This window comes from Perissodus microlepis, chromosome 11, assembly GCF_051167445.1.
Source record: "Perissodus microlepis isolate ML-2025 ecotype Zambia chromosome 11, ASM5116744v1, whole genome shotgun sequence".
NCBI classification, from domain to species: Eukaryota; Metazoa; Chordata; class Actinopteri; order Cichliformes; family Cichlidae; genus Perissodus; species Perissodus microlepis.
The window spans coordinates 8851345-8873784 of NC_140471.1; the positions used below are offsets into that span (position 1 = coordinate 8851345).

Here is a 22440-nt window from a genome sequence, read left to right on the forward strand (position 1 = left end):
ATGATCAGGCTCGCAGGCAGAAGGATGCAACTCTGGAGACGGGAGGGATGGAGGGAGAGGAGGGAGAAGAGGTGGCGAGTTGGCTTTTGGAGTCAGGTTTCCCTTAGAGTAGATCTTTACGGGCCGATAACAAATGGGGGAATGCACAGTTAATACCCCTAAAGCGGGTCACATGACCTTTGGGCTCAATTACCTCTAGTTTGGGTGGTCAGGAGAGAGAATAATGCTCATCTACAGCGCGTGTGTCACATACCGTAAACGCACAATATGACACTTCACACTCAGAAGCAGCGTGTCTTTGTAGTGATACGGCAGCGTTACCATGTGCGGCCAACCCAAACGGCCAAACTAGACTGTACATCCCAGCGTGAGTGAGTGTAGCCAGTGACACATTTCTGTCTGTCTGGGGCATTTGGTTTGCAGGAGTTTTTGCCATGGTTCATCTAAAGGGCGTAGATTTGGTTTAGGCATTGGTGGGGACAGATGATTCAACCACCGAACGCTGCCCTGTTTCTTTTTTTTCCTTTTTGTCTTTGCTTCTTGATAAAAGCAGAAATATACTTGCATACATATGCTATTCTACATGCTTTTAAACCATTTAAAATACAATTTTATATGTGAATTATATAATGTTAAATTACTATTAAACAAATGACTGACTAAGTACTTTAGACTTTAGTTTACTTCAGCCATATTCCATATAAATCAGGTATCATACAAAAATAAAAATAGCTTCAAATACAGTTAAGACAATAAAAGAATATGACTTTAAGGACTTAACAACATTAGTTCAGTTATAGTACACCAACATCTCTTATAGCACTAAGGGAACACTGAATGACCTGGTGGCTTTTGTCCATAAAACTACTCATCTAAGATTACCACAAAATCATCAACTTCACCTGTGATCTTGTATCACCATTGCTCTCTGAGCTTTATGTTGGTTCTTCTGTCACCTGACAAATAGGACATACATGACAATAAGAATAAAATGTGTAGCTGCTTCAGTGTTTCTGTCAATTTGTGCAGATCTTGACTCATCAGCAATGTAGGGTGAGTGCATTTTAAACACAATTTGTGCAAACTGCACTACAAGGTGGAATATTTGCAAAATCACGACTACCTCATCATATTTTGTCTCAACAATTAACCCTATGAATATGTCAGTACCATTAGGATGAAATTATTGTGTCTCCAACATTTTAACGTTAGACATATAATTTTAACAGCCTCTGTAAACTAATATCCTGGCTGCTCAAAGCTGCCGTTTTCTCTGACAGTTTCAATCAAAATTAGAAATGCTACTCTGACACTGAGAGAACTAATAGTGCTGCCTGTTGTGCAGTTAGTTTCCAAAAAACGTTATTCGTGGTTACATACAATTTTAGACTGATGTGGGCCAAAGCCTAGCATAGCCTGTAACATTATTGTGACGGACACATTTTATGAGTGAACTTGACTTTAAGTGACTTACAGGTTTCTTTGAAAAACGCTTTCTTATATCCAAGTTCTTCCTTTTTGCTACCATCCTCCTCTCCTCCTTGCAGTGCAGGTTTGCCGCTGCTAAAACTAAACAGAGCTCCCTGAGAGGCACAGCCAATCACATTGGCCATATTTGTCACATGAGTTAGGACTCCAGTAGAGAACGTAATTTAACGCTTTCTGCACCGCTGGGTGAATGAGACGTTGACAGATCTTTTTTTTCTTCTTCTTGCTATCGGGTTTGATTTTCTTTACTCGAAGAGATCAAATTATTGGTGGGGACATGTCCCTTCCGTCCATGCCAAATCTACACCCTTGGTTCATTTAAAGCGTAAACAAAGGCATCACACATAAATTCTGGATCTCTCACACACTTGTTAATAGCAAATTACCTCCGTAAAGTAGCACTCGGGTTTTGGTATTGGAATGAGAGACAAGTGCAAGTGTTTGCTCATTGCTGGCACTTTGTTTCTAAGCAGCGTGCAAGTGTTGACACACTCATCTTGACATCTTAATTCTTCCTACCACGTGTTTACAGTACAGTGAAGCTATGTTTCTTTAGCTCTCTAGGGTTTTCAGCTGGAAAGACGAGATGAACGCGTGATGATTATGCACGTTTGTTCTCATTAAACCTTCAGTATATCCATATTCCATCTGTCTTGTGTTATCAGACTGGATATGATTTCATCAAGCAAAAACGACAAGCTTTGCAGTTGAAAACTTACAGTATAGTGAGATAAAAACATATCAGGGCAGGTAGATGCTTTATTTGATGCTCTGGTTTGGTTTAAATACAATCTGAATACATTTCTTTACTTTCAGTGAAACGGTGGTCAAATATTTCTGTATTTATTCATTGTGACAATTGTTTTTCACCTTGTTAGTGTGCAAGGAGTGCGGCCGATTGGCAACCTGTCCCAAGGTCTCGCCATATAATAACTGTACCCTCCCTCGGACCTTAAATTGGATACGCTGAAGCTGAATGGACTGATGGATGTTTGTGGGCATCATTCAGTTTCCAGGTTTTGGAAAGGTGGTTTGTGGCATTTGATCTCAGATGTTGAGGATGGGGTGCAATGCTGACAGCGTTAATGCTCACGGAGCTGGGAAAATTAAAAATCTCATCACTGTCATTCATAATTACTTAAGGGAAAAGTAAAAACTTATAACACTTTTCTGCATCTGTACATGTTCATGACTCCACACAGAAAACGTGCAGTTTGACTTTTTGTCTCGATTTCCGTGCGTGATTGACTAACTGTTTCATTCAGACCGGGGGCATTGGTCTCAAGACACAGAGGCTGAATATTGTAAATGCATTTGACAGCCTTTTAAAGTTGGTCTCAGATGGCAAATAGATCATTGAGGACAGGTTGTAGGCACTTTACGAAAACATGAAATGACCACATGCGAGAGCCTTCTCTCTCTCTCTCTGTCCCTGCCTTTCTCCTACGCATTTGCACATTCTGTTCTTCTCTGTCTTGTTATTCTGCGTCTCGCACTCTTTCCTTCTCTCTCCATAACACACACCTCCACTTTCAGAGAAATAAACACACAAACAGACGAGTTATGGCACATGGTGTTTGTATATAAGCGCATCGGGTCTGGAGGCTGACGGGGCGTTGATGCGTCAGGAGAGGCTCTGTTGACAGGCCACTAATGCAGTGTGGCACCAAGCAGAATGGTCAGCAGGGCCCCGCAGTGGAGGAGGGAGAGTAAACTGTAAACCGACACTTAGTCTGAATGGAGTTGTTTGTCACTGTGGGTAGCAATTACTTGGCCTGGGCTAGCTTTGAGTAAACTCCCTGATCAGAAGAATGCCCTTCTGCCAACCGAGCAACAGGAAGGTGGGGACCGAAGTTTGCTGTGTTGATACTTTCTGTAGGCCAACTGTCATGTTTGAACACACTCAGGGTGAGCGTCCACCTGTTGACTCTTCCCCCGTGTCTGTGTTTGTGTAGGCCTCAGTAAAAGCACGAGCAGCTCCAGCATGGCGGCGTGAATTAACAAAATAACCCCTTACTTAGATGTGCAGATAAAGCTTGACGCCGGGTCACGCACCAAGCAGCCAGCGCTAAGTCGTACCTGTTGCAGCTTCACACAGGATGCAGTACAGCAGCTGCAAAAAGAGGAACTAGCACCGGCTTTTCCATTGCTGGGGAGCAATCCACTTGGGTGACTTCATCGAGAAAAATAGATCAATTCAGCAAAAACAAAAGTAACCGCACCAAGGGATCGCTGTCACAAGATAAAAAATCGCTTGATGTGGGAATCTATAAACGCAATCAGGGTGCTCTTTGACTATAGCATATTTCCCCCCTCATTGTTGGGTAATCTGAGAACTTTCTAACCTTTTTATACAGGTAACCTGCCAAGAGATTAAGGTGGATGCTTTTCACGTGCTCGTCACATGGCTTTAATACCAAGAGCTGCATCTTTGTCCCCTTTCCTTTCAATTAACTGGACACCTTCATCTAATCGCAGGTTTGCCTCAAGCCAACACTTTTCAGTTCGCACCACGACTAAGAGAGCAAATATAAAGCAGCCAAGTGTGAACGGCGGGTACGGTGGGCTGCGTGGGAGACTGTGCACTGTGATCTTGACATCTACGCATCACTGAAACTTGTGAGCGCAGGGAGGACAGCTTTTGAAAATGTCAGTTCCTCTTTCTATATTTATCTGCTCAAGCTAACCCCTCCCTCCCTCCCTCCCTCCCTCCCTCCACAATGCTTTGTCACTCTTTTATGTCATTTGCATGCTGCAAGTTATGCATTCAGATGTGTGGCACTGAGTTGTCCAAAGACAGGTTTTGTTTCTTTTTTTCCGTTTGTTTCACTTCTGTTACAGTAACTCCCCATTCAGCTGCAATGCGTTTGCTCACTTTGAAGTTGTTACATGTCAGAAGACCCTTTTTGCCTTTGAAGTGTGAGTCAAAATGATCTCAGAAGACTTTTACTAATACTGTGCGGATATAAAATAACCGGGTTTAGCCGTTACACTAGAAATTGCAAATGATATATTGCCTCTATATATGGTAACACTTACCAATGAGCACCAAGCTACTTTCCATAATCACTACCCTCTGCAGCCATGCGGACGCGATTTCCTGGTAGCTGTCCTCACAATATAAAGCTTACTTTGTCAGATATATAGACACTGGCACTTAATGATGCTACAGCAGCGTGGTAAAGAAAAAGATCATGAGTATGCTGTGCGTGGCTAAAGTTGAGAACTAACATATTGAAGGAGTTTACCTTCTTTTGTTTCTCAGAAAAGTTAGAGGAATAGCCAGCAAGAAAGGGGTTTAGTATTATATTATTTAATATTTAGATTATTTATTTAAAAAATAAAATGCAGAGGTGCTGAGTGGAAAAAATGGCTATGAATGCTTTGCAGGGTCGGATATCACATCTGCTCAGGGTATGTATCGATCGGCATTAACAAAAGACTTGCATGTTCAACTCCATTAGCTGGCCGCTTGGGTCCCTTTCTGTAACTGCTCATTATAAGATCAATGGGGTTTTTTGATACTTTGGATTTGTAAATTTGGCTTTCTTCAAGTTTTCTTTAGATGTCGAAATGATTACAGCGTCGTCTGCATACCTCAGGTTATTAATGAGGCACCACTGACCACAATTCCTGGCTTCATTCAATCTTGCACATGATGTACTCACTGTACAGAGAAAATAGGTCAGGTGACAGCACACACCCTTGCCGTACACCTCTTCTGATGTTGACAAATTCTCCAATTTCATTGTTGCTTCTGATTGCCGGACTTTGTTCCTAGTAAAACTTCTCCATAATTCTGAGGTCTTTTCCATCATCGTTCAAAGCTAATAATAACTTGATCAAATGTTTATGGCTGATGGTGTCAAAGGCCTTCACATAATCAAAACTTAAGTACAGATCTTTTTGGACTGTAGTTGCTATTTCTGCAAGAGTTCTCAATATTTATATAGCGTTTGTTGTTCTTTTGCCATCGTTGCAACAAGTCAGCTTGTGAAATTTGTGGTATATTTTTAATGAGAATCATTTAGGAATTGCAGCAACTCGGCTACAAAGTGACAGATCCTATTAAATTACAGAACGGCGTTCACTGAGTGCTTAACGTTACAAATGCTTTGCCATCTCCGTAACTGCTGACTTCCAGAGCTCCTCTGGCATTAACATCAGAACAGAAACTGAGTGCAGGGAGCTTCATGGCGTGACTTTCATGCTCCTATAGGTGGAGCAGCACTTCTGTCAATACAGTTTATTTCCTTAATCCTGTTGAATGCCAACAAGCAGGTACCCTCGGGAAAAACATGTCCAAAATAGTTATGCTGACAGTTTGTTTTAGATTTATGGATATTTTTCATCGATCAGATATTTATTGATTTAAACCACACATTTATTTTGCTGCTTCAGGCTACATTAGCAGCCACTGGTGGAAGGCACACAAATCTCCAACTGAACTCTTAGTGTAGATGCAAACTGTTTGATTGGCGCATCTTCTGAAAAATAGTACTATGGTCCAAATGTGCTAAAATGTAGCAATTTCACGTTTTCAGAAAGTGCCTACAACCTGTCCTCGACATCCGAATAATATCGCATCAGCATCTTAGTTTGAGATGGATGGATGGACATTTAGAAATGGATGTTGGACGGTGCATTTTAAACTTTGGGTATCACATTAACTGCTGGAGCCTTTGCATGTGGAGTTTCTCCAGGTACAGTTTCCTTTGCTTCCCTCCAGCTTAATGGCATGCAGGTTACTTTCGCTGCATGCAGCCCTGAATGTCAGAACAGTGAACAGGGCAGGCAGCAGATTATCATCACAAAGCATGTATAACATTATTTAACACAGGTTAATTGAAGATTCTAAATCGGCCATACGCGTAGATGTAAGCCTGAATGACTGTGCTGCTCTATAATGAGCCAGTGTTCGTTGCCCAGGAGGTACCCAACCCCTGGCCCATCATCAGCTGGGAAAGGCTTTAACTCCCCTGCCACCTTAGTGGGATAAGCAGTTCAGAGAATGGATGCATGTTTACACTAAGCCAAGGGATTGTCCAGCAATCCTTTTTCCTTTTAAAATGACTCCATTTGACCTCAGCTGAGCAGTGCTCACTGTTTATTGGAGTCCTACAGTCAGGAGTATAACCTGACGTGTGGCCTGTCAGAGATATTGCTGTGATTAAACTTGTCATACAAAGTTTATATTCTGAAGTGGAGGCTGAGCATGAAACAGTGACACAGTCAGAGTGTATTTTTTTGATTAATGACCAGATTTAGTGGTTTAGTTCTCAAAAGACACTCTTCTTCTTTGTTTTGTTTTGTTTTTTTTGTCTTCCAAATATAAAGAAACAGGTAGATCAACACCGAGCCACTGCAGCTTTTGTAGACTAGGTACGCTCCCTCTTTAAATGACTCTTATTTCTATCATAATACCACAGCTTTATGGACAGAGGGGTTCAGTTTACTGGAAGACCACAAGTCTGAAATAATCTGCCCATGGAACAGAGAGAACCCTCTCTACATACTACCGTGTTTTCCCACTTTACTGCCTATGTCTGCAGTTTATGAGGTGAAAGTCCAAAAATATGTCATCTGTATGGTTGTCTGTAAATGCGCAAACCACTCATTTGGTCTAAATTATAGTCTGCGGCCGATTCAAAACGGCACAGTGTTTCTTATAAAGCACAATGTTTGCATTTTAGGTGTTCCTTGTCCCTGCATTATGTTATATATGAAGGTGTCTGCAGTACACATGAAGCTGCCTCGTGTGACCGTACCACAGGGGAGCCTTTGTTTCCATTTACTGTAAATGAGCGCAGCTTTGCATACTGTAAGTCTCGCTTGCTTTGGGCCAGTGGGTAGTATACAGTTACCATTTATTATAGCATAATGAAAGCTTTATGTCCCACCTTCACAGTTGCTGCACTTCCCATTTTAATTCACTTTTCAAAATATGATCTCTCCTGTTCTCCTTAAGCCATCCTAGCTTTCTTTCTTGCTCCAAATCCGACTGTTTATCTGCTGCTCGTTCCCTGGCCTCACTAATCATTAGGTCTGCGTAAAGCGACTTCCCTGTCAATCACTGCCATAGTGGCAGTTTTGTTCCCGGGCGTCAGCCTCCACCCCCGACATCCCCACCTTCCCGTCAGAAGTCTTCAGTCTTAGGAACAGAGGACAAAGGGATGACGGATGGGTGAAGGTCCCTCACAGGGAAGTACAGTATAGAAGGTGCGTGCTGTAAATGGTGACAATGAGCACATTCAGGGAGACACAATACAGTGCCTCGGCCAGCAGCCTGTGAGAGTAGCCCAGCATCAGGCTAGCACAGTCCCCCTACAGCAGTCAGCCGCACAGAGCCAGGGGTAATCACCAAGTCCTGAACAAAACTGCTATTGAATGCGACCAAATAAAACAAGAGAGGAAACACGAACCAGAGGAGGAAGAATGGGGAGACATGTGGACAATCCAGCCGTGGTGCATGTGGAAGAGGTGACGTAAGCAAAAAAAAACGTGAAGAGGGGAATAAAAAGATGGTGTGTGGCAGAGAAGGTTGAAAAGAGAAGCATAAAAAGAAATATGGAGAGCAATTAGAGCTGGAGACAATCATCTTTTTCCAGGCGGTGAATCCCAACCAGGTCAGCACGTGTTGCTGGCCTGTATGGATCCATGTTCTCTCTGCCTGCCTTCTGATCAGCGGGCCAGCCATCCGCTCGTTCTGTGTGCCGGCTCGACGCCGTGCGAGTGTGTTTATTTTAGAGTGTGTGACTCACACTTCCTGTGCTCTGCCAGTGAGGCAAAGCTCTGTGGAACAGCAGGACCTCCGTTCATTCTAAATTCTCTCTTTCTCTTTCTGTTTCTCTCTCCCTCTCTCCCTCGTGTTGCACTGCTGATAGGCCTAGCCCGAGTTCTGCGTAATGCGGGGGCTTGCTTGAATGGATGCCACTCTGGAATTCATTTACAGATGCGGCACAGTGGCACTCTGGCTGGAACTGGAAGGTTTACGTAAACGAGACACGTCCATGTCAGCAAAAGATTTGTCACTTAGGAACGAAGGCTGCTGCTGTGGCACAGTTGCCACTACAATAAGATAAGTTTGTAGATAAGGAGGCGATAATTGCAAGGAATCGCCTCCAGGGTTCTGCGTTGCAGGGGAAAACCCCGTGCAAGACCTGTTTGTAATCCTGTCTGTCGCGGTGTGCCACAGCCGCGCAATGTGACGAGTTAAAGAAACAGCAGCCGACGATCCTGTCCTGATCGTGTAAGCCGGAGGGTTTTGGTTTCACTGTGATGGTTCTGTTGGCACTAAGAAATGTGGCAATTAATGATGTTACTGCAATGAGGCGATTTTTTTTTTTTTCAGATGCTCTGTGAGTGTGAGTCGCCTTTAGTTTCTTCTCGCCACATCTTTTCCTCCTCCCTTTGCATTTGTACGGTGGAAACATTCATTTAGTGTCTTTCTCGCTCCCTCTTTCTCCATCTCTCCTTTTTTTTTGCTTCACCCCAAGCCTCTCTCTCTCCCTCTCTCTCTCTCCGTCTCTCACTGCAATACACCCACTCAAACAGTCATATCCGCTCTCACTCTCTGGCTCTCCCAGCTTGTCTCACAGTGCCTGTGAAGCGTCTCTAAGGGGGAAGACCAGACTGCTCTGTCAGGTAATCTAAACTCTGTCTGTTTCTTTCCCTCTCACGCTCTCTCTCTTTCTCTATTTGCACCCCACTCACCCTATCCTTTTCTTCCAGCCTTCCTCTCTTATTTTGATCCATCTAATCCATTTAATCTTCCTCGTTTCACCTTCTCTTTCCCTCATCATTACTTTAGTGTACTTGTTAGCCACAGTAAACAGGCTAGTTAGTTATTAAGAGTCACATTGTTGGTTATTGTGTTTGAAATATTTTTTATTGAAATTTAAAAGTTTAGTTTCTTATTTTTGAGCAATCAATAACCAGAAGAGTATTTTTTTTTTTTAGTTGAAGGATTCAAGTAGTTGTCAATAAGTCTTTTTCTGTGGTTAAAGGACATTAATGTGAAACTAAGCAAATGACAGTATGCAGACATTACGATACAACTTACAGATTTAGTTAATGTCAGAGTCTCCCTCACCATCCGAGTCTCTGAGGAAGTTTTGTGGAAAAGTGGATGTAAGTGTAGGTTGTCGCCAATTAATGGTGAAGACTTCTGAGTCAAATTCTGGGTTATAATTCAAACTAAGTCGCTACAAAAGAAACAGATGATTTAAATCCGAGAAGGTGTCAGCCATAAATAAAACAATGCAAACCTGGCAGCCTGCAATTAAGCCCAAGTTGTAGTCAGTTAATTGTTGTGGTTGATTTTTGTGAGCAGAGCGGCAGATTTTGTGCTGCCAGAGATGTAATTCAAACACGGAGGTGTGCATTACCCAGCTGAGCTCTCCCTTGTTTGATTTAAAGACCGGTATTGACCTGCAGTTCGCTGGCTTGTGTTTAATCAAAATGAACACGGCGACAGTTTGTGAACTGCCAGTCTTGTTGAAGCCCTGCGAAATCCTTCTTTACACCCAGAGGTACGGCGATCCCAGCGCGTCCCGCAAAGAGCTCAGCGAGAGAGAGTGAGTGAGTGAGTGAGTGAGTGAGTGAGTGAGGACCCTGGTATGTGGTGTTTTGTCAGACAGCGTTCTCCTTACCACGCGGCTGACAGCGCTGATATCCCTTGGCGAGTGTGATTTTCAGCATCCGTGGGTTTTTTCCCCCCTCTTGTCTATCAAATCAAACTATTCCTGCCTACGTTTCTGCGGTTCAGACTATTGTAGCATTTTGGGTCCAAGTTTGATCGACAGTTTTTGGCGATGATGGCAGGGGTATTAGGACTTTTCTCATTTTCCAGTTACCTTACAATTTTAGGAATGCAGTAAAACGTCTGTGAATGCTGAAAATGATCAATTATTGGTTCAAGCTGTCACTAAAAAGAGGTGGGTCTGGGTTGGGGGGGTGGAGTTAGATGTCAAGGGTCATGCCAACTTGTCAGTGCGTGCACAGGCCAAGCAGTACCTCTCCTCACTTCCTGCTGCCAGTGTGCGTCTGTAGTCAGAGAGGATGCTGGGAGATAAATTTAGACCTCCAGCTCCCTCTCCATCTGCCATTGCTCAGAGTAGGCTGGTTTCCATGGGAACCTGCACCAGGCTGCTGCCAGTAAGAAAGAATGGGATGGGGTGAGATCTGTGTGTTTGTGTGTTTGAAGGGTATGACAGCAGATTTTTTTTTTAGACAGCACGTAAAAAGGTTTATTAGTTATCAGAGTGCAAAGTATTCCTATACATTAATCTTATCCGTCATAACCAGCTACATGAATACGTCAGAGTCTCGATGAGGATATGACGAAGGAACACAAAACCCTCCTCGTGGGTCAAGTTTGAACTTTTGACAAAGCTCCTGTGGGTGGTTATTGAGCTAAGTGACGGATATACTGAAAGTCAGAATGAAAGTTAGTTGCGTTGTTGTACATGTTAATCAAAACCAGTGCAGGAAAAAAAAAGTAATTAAAGGCCAAACATATTATTTTGCAGATATTTACCGTTATTTGAAAGACAAGTTATCTGAAATAATGTTTTTCTCTGGAATTTTAGCATTTACTTATATATAGATAAAAAAGGTAAAACTGCAATGTGTAACCACAGCTAAGTACATGCATTTTCTGGTGAGGGTTTTACAGTTTTAGAAGTATAACTGCTGGGCAGAGATGATGAGTGGAGACAGGGTGTGACGGTGTGTGACAGCACGTGTGTGTGTGTGTGTGTGTGTGTGTGTGTGTGTGTGTGTGTGTGTGTGTGTGTGTGTGTGTGTGTGTGTGTGTGTGTGTGTGTGAGAAAGAGATGGAGTGTGAGCTCTTCCGTGTGTCAGGGCTCCCTTGGGTACCTGCAGTAACGTCTGTTTCTGCTGACAAAGCCCCTTTTGCATGTACACACGCACGCACACACTCTGCACTCGTTGCTCACTCATTCTGCCCTCTCGTCTTTTTGAGCTGGTTGGTTATCACATTTTTGGAGCAGATATAAAAAACTAGTTCACGCCACAAATCTCTGAATGCACCATAAGGCTGCTACAATGGTTCAGGACAGATGAAATCTTTTTTTTTTTTTTTTTTCGAGGGGTGGGGTTTGATCTGACATCACCGATAAAAAGAATATAACACTGTATGACAGATGCGCTGGCAACTTCCTGCTCGCACCTCAGTCTAGAAATAGAGGAAAGATCGACCTTGCTTCACCCTCATCAGTATGATACAAGGTCTTAATGTGATCTTTTTTTTTGTTAAGTACACTAGTGTATGTATTAGGATCATGAGGAAGGAAAACCCCTCATCAAACTACAGGAGGATCGGTTGACGGGGGTAGGTCACCTCAGGGCGCTGCGGCTGATTGGTCGGTCAGATCTGTCAGAGTGGATTTGGGGCTACTAAGTATTATAAGGTATTGCTGTGAGGAGGGTAGTGCTGTTCACTGTATGTACTCTGTAAACGGAAGAGTCTGTGCGTCTGTGTGTGTGTGTGTGTGTGTGTGTGTGTGTGTGTGTGTTAGGGTTTAATGTAGCCTAGACTTTTGCATTCCTTTCCCTCGTCTTCCTGGGAAGGCCTTAACTGTGTGCTTCCCCATTCAAACCTGGCAGTCTAGACTGCCATGAATAATGTAAGCAGTGCTCTTCCCAACCTTAAAGCCTTCTAATTGCCCTGTTTAAGGGCTGCATCAACAGCTATGCTTGGGATCATTAAAATTACACCCTGATAGCCGACTACATGAAGAGAGACATTTATTACGGCAGGGTTAAGGAAGGCTATTTGTCTGCTTTTCTCATGCTCAGTGCACAGAATCGTCCTTCTACACACTTTCTTTTTAACTGTCTGTCTGGCTACATTTTTCCTTTTCTTAAGCGTGTCGGTATTTACCCTTCAGTCTGTCAACTCTTCATTTCCTCACAATCTAACTCATCTTAATTTAGGCCTGGGGAGTAATGTGTCCCCATGCCTTAACACAGAAAAGCTATTGCTGAACCCTAGACAAAGTCCTCGCGTAAAACTGAGAATATGGAAGCCAGAAAAGTGAAGATGGAGAATTTTAATGCTGTTTTGGTTTGTTATGTCGTGTAATTGCTGAGTGTTGATGGTGAAAGTCTGCTGTAATCAAAGCACTAGTCTGCTTAGAGAAACACACACTGTACAGATAGATGATGGGCCCTTAGCAGATGTGTGGAAACGTGGAAATGGAGCTGAGAATCTGGCGAGCTTTTTTTCCAGGACGAGTGATTCACTTTCTTTTTATTCCACTTTAAACTGGCTCTAATGAAGGCTGACTGTGCTGTGTTTTTCTAGACATATGGAGAGAGTAAAAGCGTAGCTCGTTATAAAGAACTGTCATTGCTGCCTTGCCACCCCTTGCACCTTAAGCCGCAGTCTTCTGCAGGGTCTGTTTATTCAGCCACTGGATCACTGATTCAGTCTTTTCTCTCTTCCTCATTCCTCAGCTCTCTCCTTCCTAGTACTTTATATGCATGTATAATAGGAAATAGGTACATTTTCACCCCCTTTCAGTCGGTATCTGTGCGGCGCATTAGGTGCATGCTGTCTGCACTGTTGCAGAGGTCTGCAGCTGTGAAGTGAACACACGTGGTGTTCTCCTTCAATGAGCACTGAAGCGCAGATTCCGACACAGGGAGCTGTAAGTACTATCAGCGTCTTAGATGGTGACTGATACTCTGGACGTGACTGTGCTGGGACTGTAAGCAGTTGGGCACGGCTGCTCAGCAATAATGTTATGATTGACCCAATCCATTCCCACAGTGTGTTTTGATTGGCTTTGGTACAAGAATCCCGTGTCTTGAGCTGAGATGGAGTGCAGGCTTGGCAGTAAGTGGGGAAATATTGCAGTACATACATCTTGATAAAATATGAAATTTCATCATAGCCTCATCTCTGACTCTCTGATGAGCAATACTTGGCTCCTCATAAACACAGCTTTTTAGTAGTGTAAGTGTGAAAGAGCAGATGAAAGGTCTTACAGGACCGTGTCACTGTAGACTCTGTGCGAAGACACTACTCATAAACACTGCACCCTGGTGGCAGTGTAGTGCGAGAGGCTAACACTGACACCCAGCTGCTGTCAAGTTCTTCTTCTCCACTAGAAAACAACCCCCTTCATTTACACCCTTGAGCTTCGGTGCCAGATCAGATATGCATGGACTATATTTCGAACATTTGTTTTGACTCTATGCCCTGACACTGCGGTCTCCTTTTCTGGTGCCTGTAGTTTGGATGTTGACTTTCTGGCCCCGGGCTCCTCAGACTCCTGCCGAGTAAGCAAGCCGTCAGTTAGATATGATTGTGATTCCACTGTTTGGAGTAGAAGTCTTAATTTCTAATTTGTCACAGTCTAAGGAAATCAAGAGCTGCGCACACACCTTGGGGTTGTGTGCATATATCAGATGAGCACATGTTCAGTTTCCCGTGTAGAACAGCTTGACCTTGCATTTTAATATAGATTTGCAGTACCCACTATCTTAATAAGAGTTTAAGTGAGGACAGATGAGAGCAATAACTTATTGATGCACTTACCTTGTCAGTGTCGTCATGACAACACTGACCCCATTCAGTAGCAAGAAAGGTAGCCCAATTTCTCATAATATGATATGTGGAAGTATATTTTAATATGACATTTGCTAATAAGACACTAATGATTTTGACCTTCCCCTTTATCGGTGTAACTCTTTTGGTTTTTAAAAGCACACTAAGTCTTCCTCACAGGGCCCACTGTGTTTTCTGTTTCTAAATATGATCTGTTGATTTCTTACTTTTGACTGCAGTCAAAACAGCAGGACCTTAATTGCTACTTTGTCTTGTTTTGTTGGTTTTATTTAGAGGAACTTTGCTGGAAAGTGAAGAAGGGAAATGTTATGTTTACAGTATTTTCACATGGACCTTTTTTGAAAAAAAATCTGCTTGATGATTGATTAATTTTCCCTTTTCTCATTCAGTTCTTTCATTGCTTCCTTTGCTTTTTCTGTTTCTCTAGACCCATTTAAAAGACGAACAACTAACAGTCTTGCCAACGAACAAAGAAGATGCAAAAAAGACCTTGGGAGGACTTTTAAAATGGCTGAGGCTAGATAGAAGCAGAGCTGCTTTGAACGGAGAAATGATCCATGTTTACCTGCATCCATGCGGCTCCAGGGCACCTTTTAATGATGCCTCATTTTGTCCTCTTGCATAACTTTTGGCCCACTCTGAAAAAGGTGCTCCATTTTGATTTACAACTTAGTCTGTCAATGTTCCTATGCCTCTGACCTCTCTGCTGCCATGCGGTTAGACCAATGAGGCTCCGAGAGCCTTTCGTTACGAGTCTGTGAGGTCTCCTCCCCACTCTATGGAGGCTGAGCCCAGCCATCCGGCTGATGGGGAGCGCTCTGGAAGGCAAGCGCAGCAGCATGTGACATCTGAATCTTCATTGGGCTCTTGTCCACCTCAGCAACCCCAGCAGCCTTCTAATCCTCGTCCTGTACACAGAGCCTTGGGCCGCCTACAAAACCGCCAACCCAAGCGCACTGACCTGCTTCGGTTACAGCAGCAGCAAGCAGTAGCATGGCAGCGTTCAGATACCCCAGGTCCCTCAGGAGGCAGCTTCTTCTCTACAAGCTCCTCGTCAACCTTATCCCTCCCCTCTACGTCCTCCACCCAGGGTGAGCATGCTCACGGCGTTCCAACTCACTCCAGTCAACAGGGCCTAGAAGGGGTTAGCTCACCTAGGAAAGGGGAGAAGAAACCACAAAAACCAGGGAAATATGTGTGCACTTACTGTGGCCGTCCATGTGCCAAGCCAAGCGTTCTTCAGAAACACATACGATCGCATACAGGAGAAAGACCCTACCCATGTGCGCCCTGTGGGTTTTCCTTTAAGACCAAGAGCAACTTATACAAACACCGCAAGTCCCATGCCCATCGTATTAAAGCGGGTCTGGCATCCAGTCGAGATGAGCCCAGTTTGAGTGGTGCAGAAGGCAGTGGCGCTGGAGAAGACCCCGAGGAACACACAGAGGGAGAAAGCACTGAGTCTGAGGACGAGACAGGCCAGCACAGAAAATCCTCTAAAGAGATGCTGGGGCAGCATAGGAAAGGAGGTAAGGAGCGCCTGGGAAGCTCAGAGGAGAGCCAGAGGCCTGAAGACTCCCACGCTGTCAAGCAAAGACTTGCACTGAGGCTTAGTGAGAGAAAACGTGGGCCCATGGCTTCTCCAGATGACCCACCCTCTTCCCTCTCCACATCATCTTCTTCTATTGGGCCTGGCAGTAAAGGCAGCACAGAGTCGGGCTACTTCTCCGGATCAGGCAGTACTGACATATGCCAAGTTAGCCCCCCAAGTTCCAGTGCCAAAACCTACGCAGAAATTATTTTAGGGAAATATGGAAGGCTGGGAGGGCAGCAGCGGAGTCCCCACCAGCAGCAGCCTCCTCCCTCACATTCCTCATCCTCAGGAACCGAGGAGAAGAACATCTCCTTCGCCGTACCCAAAACCCAAGTAATAGAACACATTACCAAGCTCATCACTATCAATGAAGCAGTAGTAGACACGAGTGAGATTGACAGCGTTAAGCCTCGACGCTCCTCCCTGTCACGGAAGAGCAGCATGGAGTCACCCAAGTTTACTGCCCCCAAAGACCCCTATGCCTTTGATCCCAAAGGAGAAGCCGCAGGCCCCAGTGGTTTGAGGCACATCCATAATCCTGACGCTGATCCACCGGGTACGCAGGACCAGTCAGCAGTGCCTCTCCTTAGAAGCCACTCAATGCCAATATCAACCAGCCAAGGAGAGCCCTTTGCCTCTGGCACCATATCACCCAGAGGTTACCGCCTCTGCCAATCTTTTGATGAGCAGCAAGCAGTGGTCGCAGAGATGAGGATCGGCCATGCACAGCGTATGCTCAAGCGCCAGCCTGCCATAGAGGTTCCCCTGGGAGCCGAGTCAATGTTGGAGGAGCCCAGTCCCACCACATCCTCCTCCTCCTCAACAAGAGGCACCGAACTACCCAGACAGCCACAGCAACAACAACAACAACAGCAAAAGAATCCCGCCGTGTTTGAATGTGGAATATGTGGGGCCCGCTTTCAAGAGAGTGAAGTCTTCGAGGCCCACAGAAGCATCTGCCCAGGGCAGGAGCAAGAGAGCAGGGATGCAAGAAAAGCGTGCAGTGGAGATCGCCCGTTGATGATGCACCATAAGTTTCGAGCGTTAGCCATGGCTGTGAGGAAGCGGAGGAAAGAGGAGAGTCTGGAGGAGGATCCTCCCAGTCCTGGATCTGTAGCTGTGTCCGGCAGCTCTGGAGGCCTCATTCTAGTACCACGCATACCAGAGCAGAAGCAGGCCCTCTCAGGTTTGTCTCTCATACATACAAAATATATGTTTTTTAGCTAAAATCATTATGTTAAGTTGCATAATCGATACAGCTATTCTCTTGAAGACCTTTTCTATGCCATTTTAGCATCTGAGACATGCAGATTATCATATACCTAAAAGTTAAAGCAGTGAATATCTAAAACTACATCACTGTCTTAACATAGTTAAACAGAAAGCGGGAAAAACTACTACCATGTAACCTGTAGCACTGTACAGTAGATGGGAATAGAATCCACAAAATGCTAAGTTGCATCACTCAAAAGCACAATACTGATGTCCTATAATGGGAGCTGTTTGTGTCTAGGTGTTTCCTTACAGACTGAACCAAACCAACAGCAGCAGCAGGACAGGAAGGGTGTGTCTGTCATCCAACACACTAGCTCTTTTGAGAAGCAAGAGAGTATATCTATGGAAAGTCAAGATCCAGACCTCAGAGAGAGTCAGCAAACACAACCTGAGCCAAAACCATCACCCTCTACATCTCGCCTCATCCGCCAGCCAAATATTCAAGTGCCGGAGATACTTGTTACTGTGGAGCCCGATGCTGAAATGCCACCTGTGTCACCCCCGCTGACAGCATCCTCATCAAAGGTAAATGTACCTTTTTGAATTGTTTTTTTTTTTCTTGCTTGTTTACAGTCTTCATACAATGCATTTGTCCAAGTTAGCATCATTACCATTGACTTAAATACTAAATTTATAAAAAAATGTATCTGTCCTAGGAGGCAGAGAGAGTAGAGGAGTTCCACTGGCCTCAGCGAAGTCAGACATTGGCCCAGCTCCCTGCAGAGAAGCTGCCACCAAAGAAGAAAAGACTCAGGCTGGCAGAAGCTGCCCAGTCCTCTGGAGAGTCCAGCTTTGAGTCTATGTCTTTGCCTCGCAGCCCCAGTCAAGAAAGCAACATTTCAAACTTTTCTGTTTCTTTTGAGGATGTAGCACAATCAGAGCAAGCTGCCCGAGCTCCCAGTAGCCAAAGTTCCCAGATGTTGATGGTGCCATCTGCTTCTCACCAACACCACCAAAGCCACAAGGAGATGAGGCGCTCAGCCTCAGAGCAGGCCCCAGCTAGTCCACAACAAACGGAGCAGATCCCAGAGACCAGAAGTAAGTCCTTTGACTATGGATCCCTGTCTCCTCAGCAGTCTGCGTCCTCCTGGAAGGAAAGGAGAAAGTGTCTTCTAGTGAAGCATGCTCCATTAGGGGAACCAGAACAGGAAGTAGGAGGCAGAACTAGTCAGCTGCCCAGAGCAGAGAGTCCGCAACCTGGTCCTTCCTACTCTAATCTTTCTCCTCTGTACTCCACTGGAGTAAGCTCCCAGTTTAGCCTCGATGCCACTGGAAAGGCTTTGCAGCTGTTACAGCCACAAATCTCTTTATCCTCTCAGGAGGTGCTTCCTTTGCACCCCAGAGGGCATCAAGCATTCCCCCCAGGGTCTTTGTCCCAGCTCCTCCCGGTCACCACAGCCATATCGGAAGTACTATCCACCCAAATCATTCAAAGAGCATTTCTACAGTCACACACAGAATCTCCGCCTGTACAGATACATCCAGCACAAATCCACATGGCTGAAAGGTTGGGAATACCCCTCCATCAGCTTCCTCCCCTTTTTCCTCGCCACTTTTCTTCCAGGAATACATCGAGCCAGGCCATGTACTTGCCCGTTCCTCCAAGATTTACCACACACATTTCTTCTCCTCAAACTACAGAAAGCAGACCCCCCATTTCTTCTGTGTCTTCTTCACTGACTCAGGAGTCTCTTGTGACAATCTCCTACCACCACCCGAGGCCGGTCATCGCCACATGCCTGGCACAGCTTGCACCAGTAGTGTCTCTTGTGGTGCCAGTACGCCTCCAGACTCATATACCTACATATGCCAGTGCAATGTATACCACACTTTCCCAGATTCTGGTTTCCACCCGCTCACAGGAACCAGTTTCTTGCACGGCTATGGTCATCATGAGCCAGGTGGAACGGGAGACACTGCAAAGGAGCTACTTGAAGGTCCCCTCTCCAGATGTCAAGAGCCTTCTTCCTCTGTCTCTGTCATCAGAGCTGGCCTCAGGATCTGGAGATGGATACGGTCCACTAGGGGCAGGAGGAAGTAAGCGCATGCTGTCCCCTGCAGCCAGTCTTGAGCTCAGCACAGAAGCCCAGCGTCACCAGAAAAGAGTTAAAGAGGAGGAAGAGGAGGAGGAGGAGGGCCACCATAAGGAAGAAGAGGAGGAGGGCCGTGTGGAACCAAAGGTAGTACAGGAAGAAGAAAGGAAGGCAACTGGGAAAAAGCTGGAAAAGGAAAAGAAGAAATCGGATACATTAGAAGTAACGAGTGTGGATGTGCATGGGCAGCCAGAAGACCAGCCAAGGAAAAATGACAGGGAAGAAAAGGTGGAAGAGAAGGAAACAACTGAGAAAATCACCCAAAAAAAGGAAGCTGTGTCAGCTGTGGAGGTGGGCGCAAGCGCATCTTCGTTCCCCAGCCTCCACACTTCAACCTCAGTCAACTGGTGCTACCAGAAGTATGTTAAACCCAACCCATCTGCCCAGAGGGACCCCCGCACTTCCGTTTATTCAACCTGGAGCGTCAGCGCTCACAACCCCAACTTGCCAGGCATCAGCACAAAGGTCGCCCTGTCTCTGCTCTGCTCTAAACAGAAGCACACTTCTGAGATTTATACCATGGCTACGGCCCCTACTCCAGCCGAAGGCAAAGTGGCCCCTGAAAACAGCAGGACGCCACATGTGTCAGAGGTAAACATAAACACAATAAACATACATTTCCACTTAAATGTTGACCATGTTTAATTTGCTTACATCAGAACATTTCACGGTCTGTTTTGCTCTTGAATACTTCTACATCTTAGAAGTCAAAGCTCTGCGGTCTTCATCTCTTTAGGTTGCTAGCATAGTAGCATACTAGCATAGTAGCATACTAGCATAGTAGCATTAGAAAAACATAATGATAAATCAGTGAGATACCCTTTTAACAACTGGAATTATACTGAATCTTGCTTTAACAGCATTTAACATTTTATTATAAGTTGTTTTGAATTTTTTTCCCATGTGTGTCTTGAGTGTAGGTACATGCCACCCCACCCAGCACCCTCACTGAAGTAAAGGAACAGCAGCAGCCTGAAAAGAAGGAAGAAAATAAAGAGATGCGAGAAGTGGAGAGACCATCCACCTCCAAGCAGAGCGAGCCTTCTCGGGTTTGCATCTTTGAAGGAGGGTAAGAATTGTTTAATTCTATAGTTTCAAAATATGGCAGCTCCTCATTACACTTCTTCATAAACCAATGCCCGCTGACTGCAAAACAGCCTATGGAGAGCTGACAAGAGTGCATGGAGAAAATACAATAACAGATGGGAGGCCACGAGTCCAGAGGGACTTCATTTGTACCTGTAGCCAAGCTTTTTCCTCTCACTGCTGGCACGAATGTCTGTGTTTTAGAGGTGTTAATTTGGAGCGCTAGCAGCGTCTGTGTGTGTATGTGTGGGTTTGTGTGTGTGAGAGGGCGGAAAAGGTTGTCTCCAACTTTGTGAGACTCTCATTAATATTTTTATGGCTATAAAAAGTCACACGGAGGCACAGTATGAAGCAGTCTGCAAGCAGTCAGAGTCACAGTCGAGGCTGTCATATTTGTCTGCAGACCAGATCAGGGTAACACATAAATGCTTTCCACAAATGTCTGAGTGATTTTTCCTCCAGCACCAAGTGCTTTATTCCCAAGGTTTGAGTATTCCGAGCTAAAGTTTCCCCATTAAATGTATCTGATTAAATCTTTATTTTATGATTTCCTCCTTTTGAAAACTAGACTTAAAACTTGTTTTTACGTAATGTCATTCGAGTCTGCCTACTTGCTCACTGTGTCTCCTGTGCCTTTTTTGACTGTGACTGCATGTTTAGCACCCACTATATCTCATATCTATGTACTTCTTATCTATTCCCCTGTTGTTTTCTGTACAGCACTTTGAAAAACGTGGGTTTTTTAAAATTTGAATTGAGTGGAAAAGAATAAAAGGAAGGTGTACAATGTTGCCTTACGTGGATAATTTCCTATGATACTGGTATTCTTTTTGGTATGGTTTGGTTTTGGTAAATTTTCTATTTTTGAGTTTTTCTCTTCCAGAGTGTTAACACTTGGCAAACCCTGCATTTCCTGCTTAGGTGCATGAATGTCAGGTGTAAAGAAGCTGTCCGCGTAACAGTAGATAAGGCACTGAACTTCAGGAAGTGCACTTTCATCCACAAAAAAACCCCAGAGGTGTTGCCCATTTCTCTCTGGCAGCTCTTCCAGTTTCACTTACCTGCACATTATTTTGTTTTCATTCCCTCCAAAACCTCCTCTGTGTCCTTCCTGTCTCTCATCCCGCTCCTTGATGTTCTCCTGCGTTTCCACCATGCATGCAAATGGTCACAGCTACTCAATCTTGAAGAGAACAGAATGCTTTTCATCCTGACTCATTATCCCTGTCTCCCTTTTGTCAAGACTTTGAAATCATAGCTGTGTGCCACTCATTTCATTCTAGAAAGCAGTCTTTTATGAATATGTATCATGCAGCTTTGTTTATGTTCCAGTGGCTTGCCAGATTTTATCTGCTTCCAGGCTTCTCTGGAGTTTAATAGTACCACACTGTCATCTCAGTAATAGATTTCAGGAAATGGGCAACAATAAATGCTTTTTACTAGTCGTGGTGAAAGTCTGGGGAAGTTTATGCGGGCAGCAGCTGAACTGATTCAGTGAAAAACATGATTGTTTTCTCTGGTGCAAATGGTTAACCATGCATGTTTTGTTACACCCTGTAACACTTTACCCGTGCCACTCAGACAGACTAAGGACAAAAATATTAGTTTATTCTGTTTCTTTCTGGTCAAATGAGGATTAAATATGTTTTAATCATCTTTAGTAGCTCCTTTTGGTTAGAAGCATTATTCTTCCCACCATCCAACAAGCCTTTCATAAAGCTAAAACATGATTTTTGACTGAATGTACCGAGAGATATGCTGCTGATTTAATGCTCGATAACTGAAGTGAAACTTCTGCCGTTCTCTTACTTTACTTTTTTTTCTTTTCGGAGATGTGGGTGGATATTTTTAGCAGTAGCAAGAAATACACGGCAGGTAAACAGTAGCCAGCTCCTGAATGAACACAACACAATCTCACTGTTGAGGCTATTTTACAGTTGTGTAACAATTTGTTATGATTTACCGTTACTGGTTCTGTTATACAACGGGGGAACATTCACAGCCTGGTCTCTCGTAGATGTCGTGACATCCTGTAATTAGACACAGTCGGCACAGATTGGATATTTACAATTCAGAATGATTTGTGAGTTTCCCCATGAGTAGTGGATTTTTCATAGAGGACAATTCATTCAGATATAAGACCTCTGTGCCACGCCGTGTCTACAAATAGCCTTTTGGTAAACATGAAGCTTGTGCATAAACAATGTTTTTTATAGAGTAGACCTAAATGTGTTGGTTGATTTTTATATGTAGTATCTATTTTAGGTTGGTGGCCATAGCCAGGCTTCCCTTCCCTCTCTTTAGCC

General features: G+C 44.3%; 1 protein-coding gene across 4 annotated transcripts in view; it reads left to right on the forward strand.

Annotated features, from left to right (window-relative positions):
• Window positions 1-22440, forward strand: part of hivep3b (HIVEP zinc finger 3b) — a 38778-nt gene that overhangs the window by 11446 nt on the left and 4892 nt on the right. For 3 of the 4 annotated variants that reach the window (XM_084943017.1, XM_084943014.1, XM_084943016.1), the window contains exons 2-5: window positions 14514-16866; window positions 17194-17480; window positions 17612-19639; window positions 19969-20117. In XM_084943017.1, the coding sequence (XP_084799143.1) occupies window positions 14865-16866; window positions 17194-17480; window positions 17612-19639; window positions 19969-20117 (4466 nt within the window). In that variant the 5' untranslated portion in view covers window positions 14514-14864. Of the gene's footprint in view, window positions 1-8639; window positions 9133-14513; window positions 16867-17193; window positions 17481-17611; window positions 19640-19968; window positions 20118-22440 lie in introns of those variants that run through there. The other variant, XM_084943015.1, reaches the window with a different exon arrangement.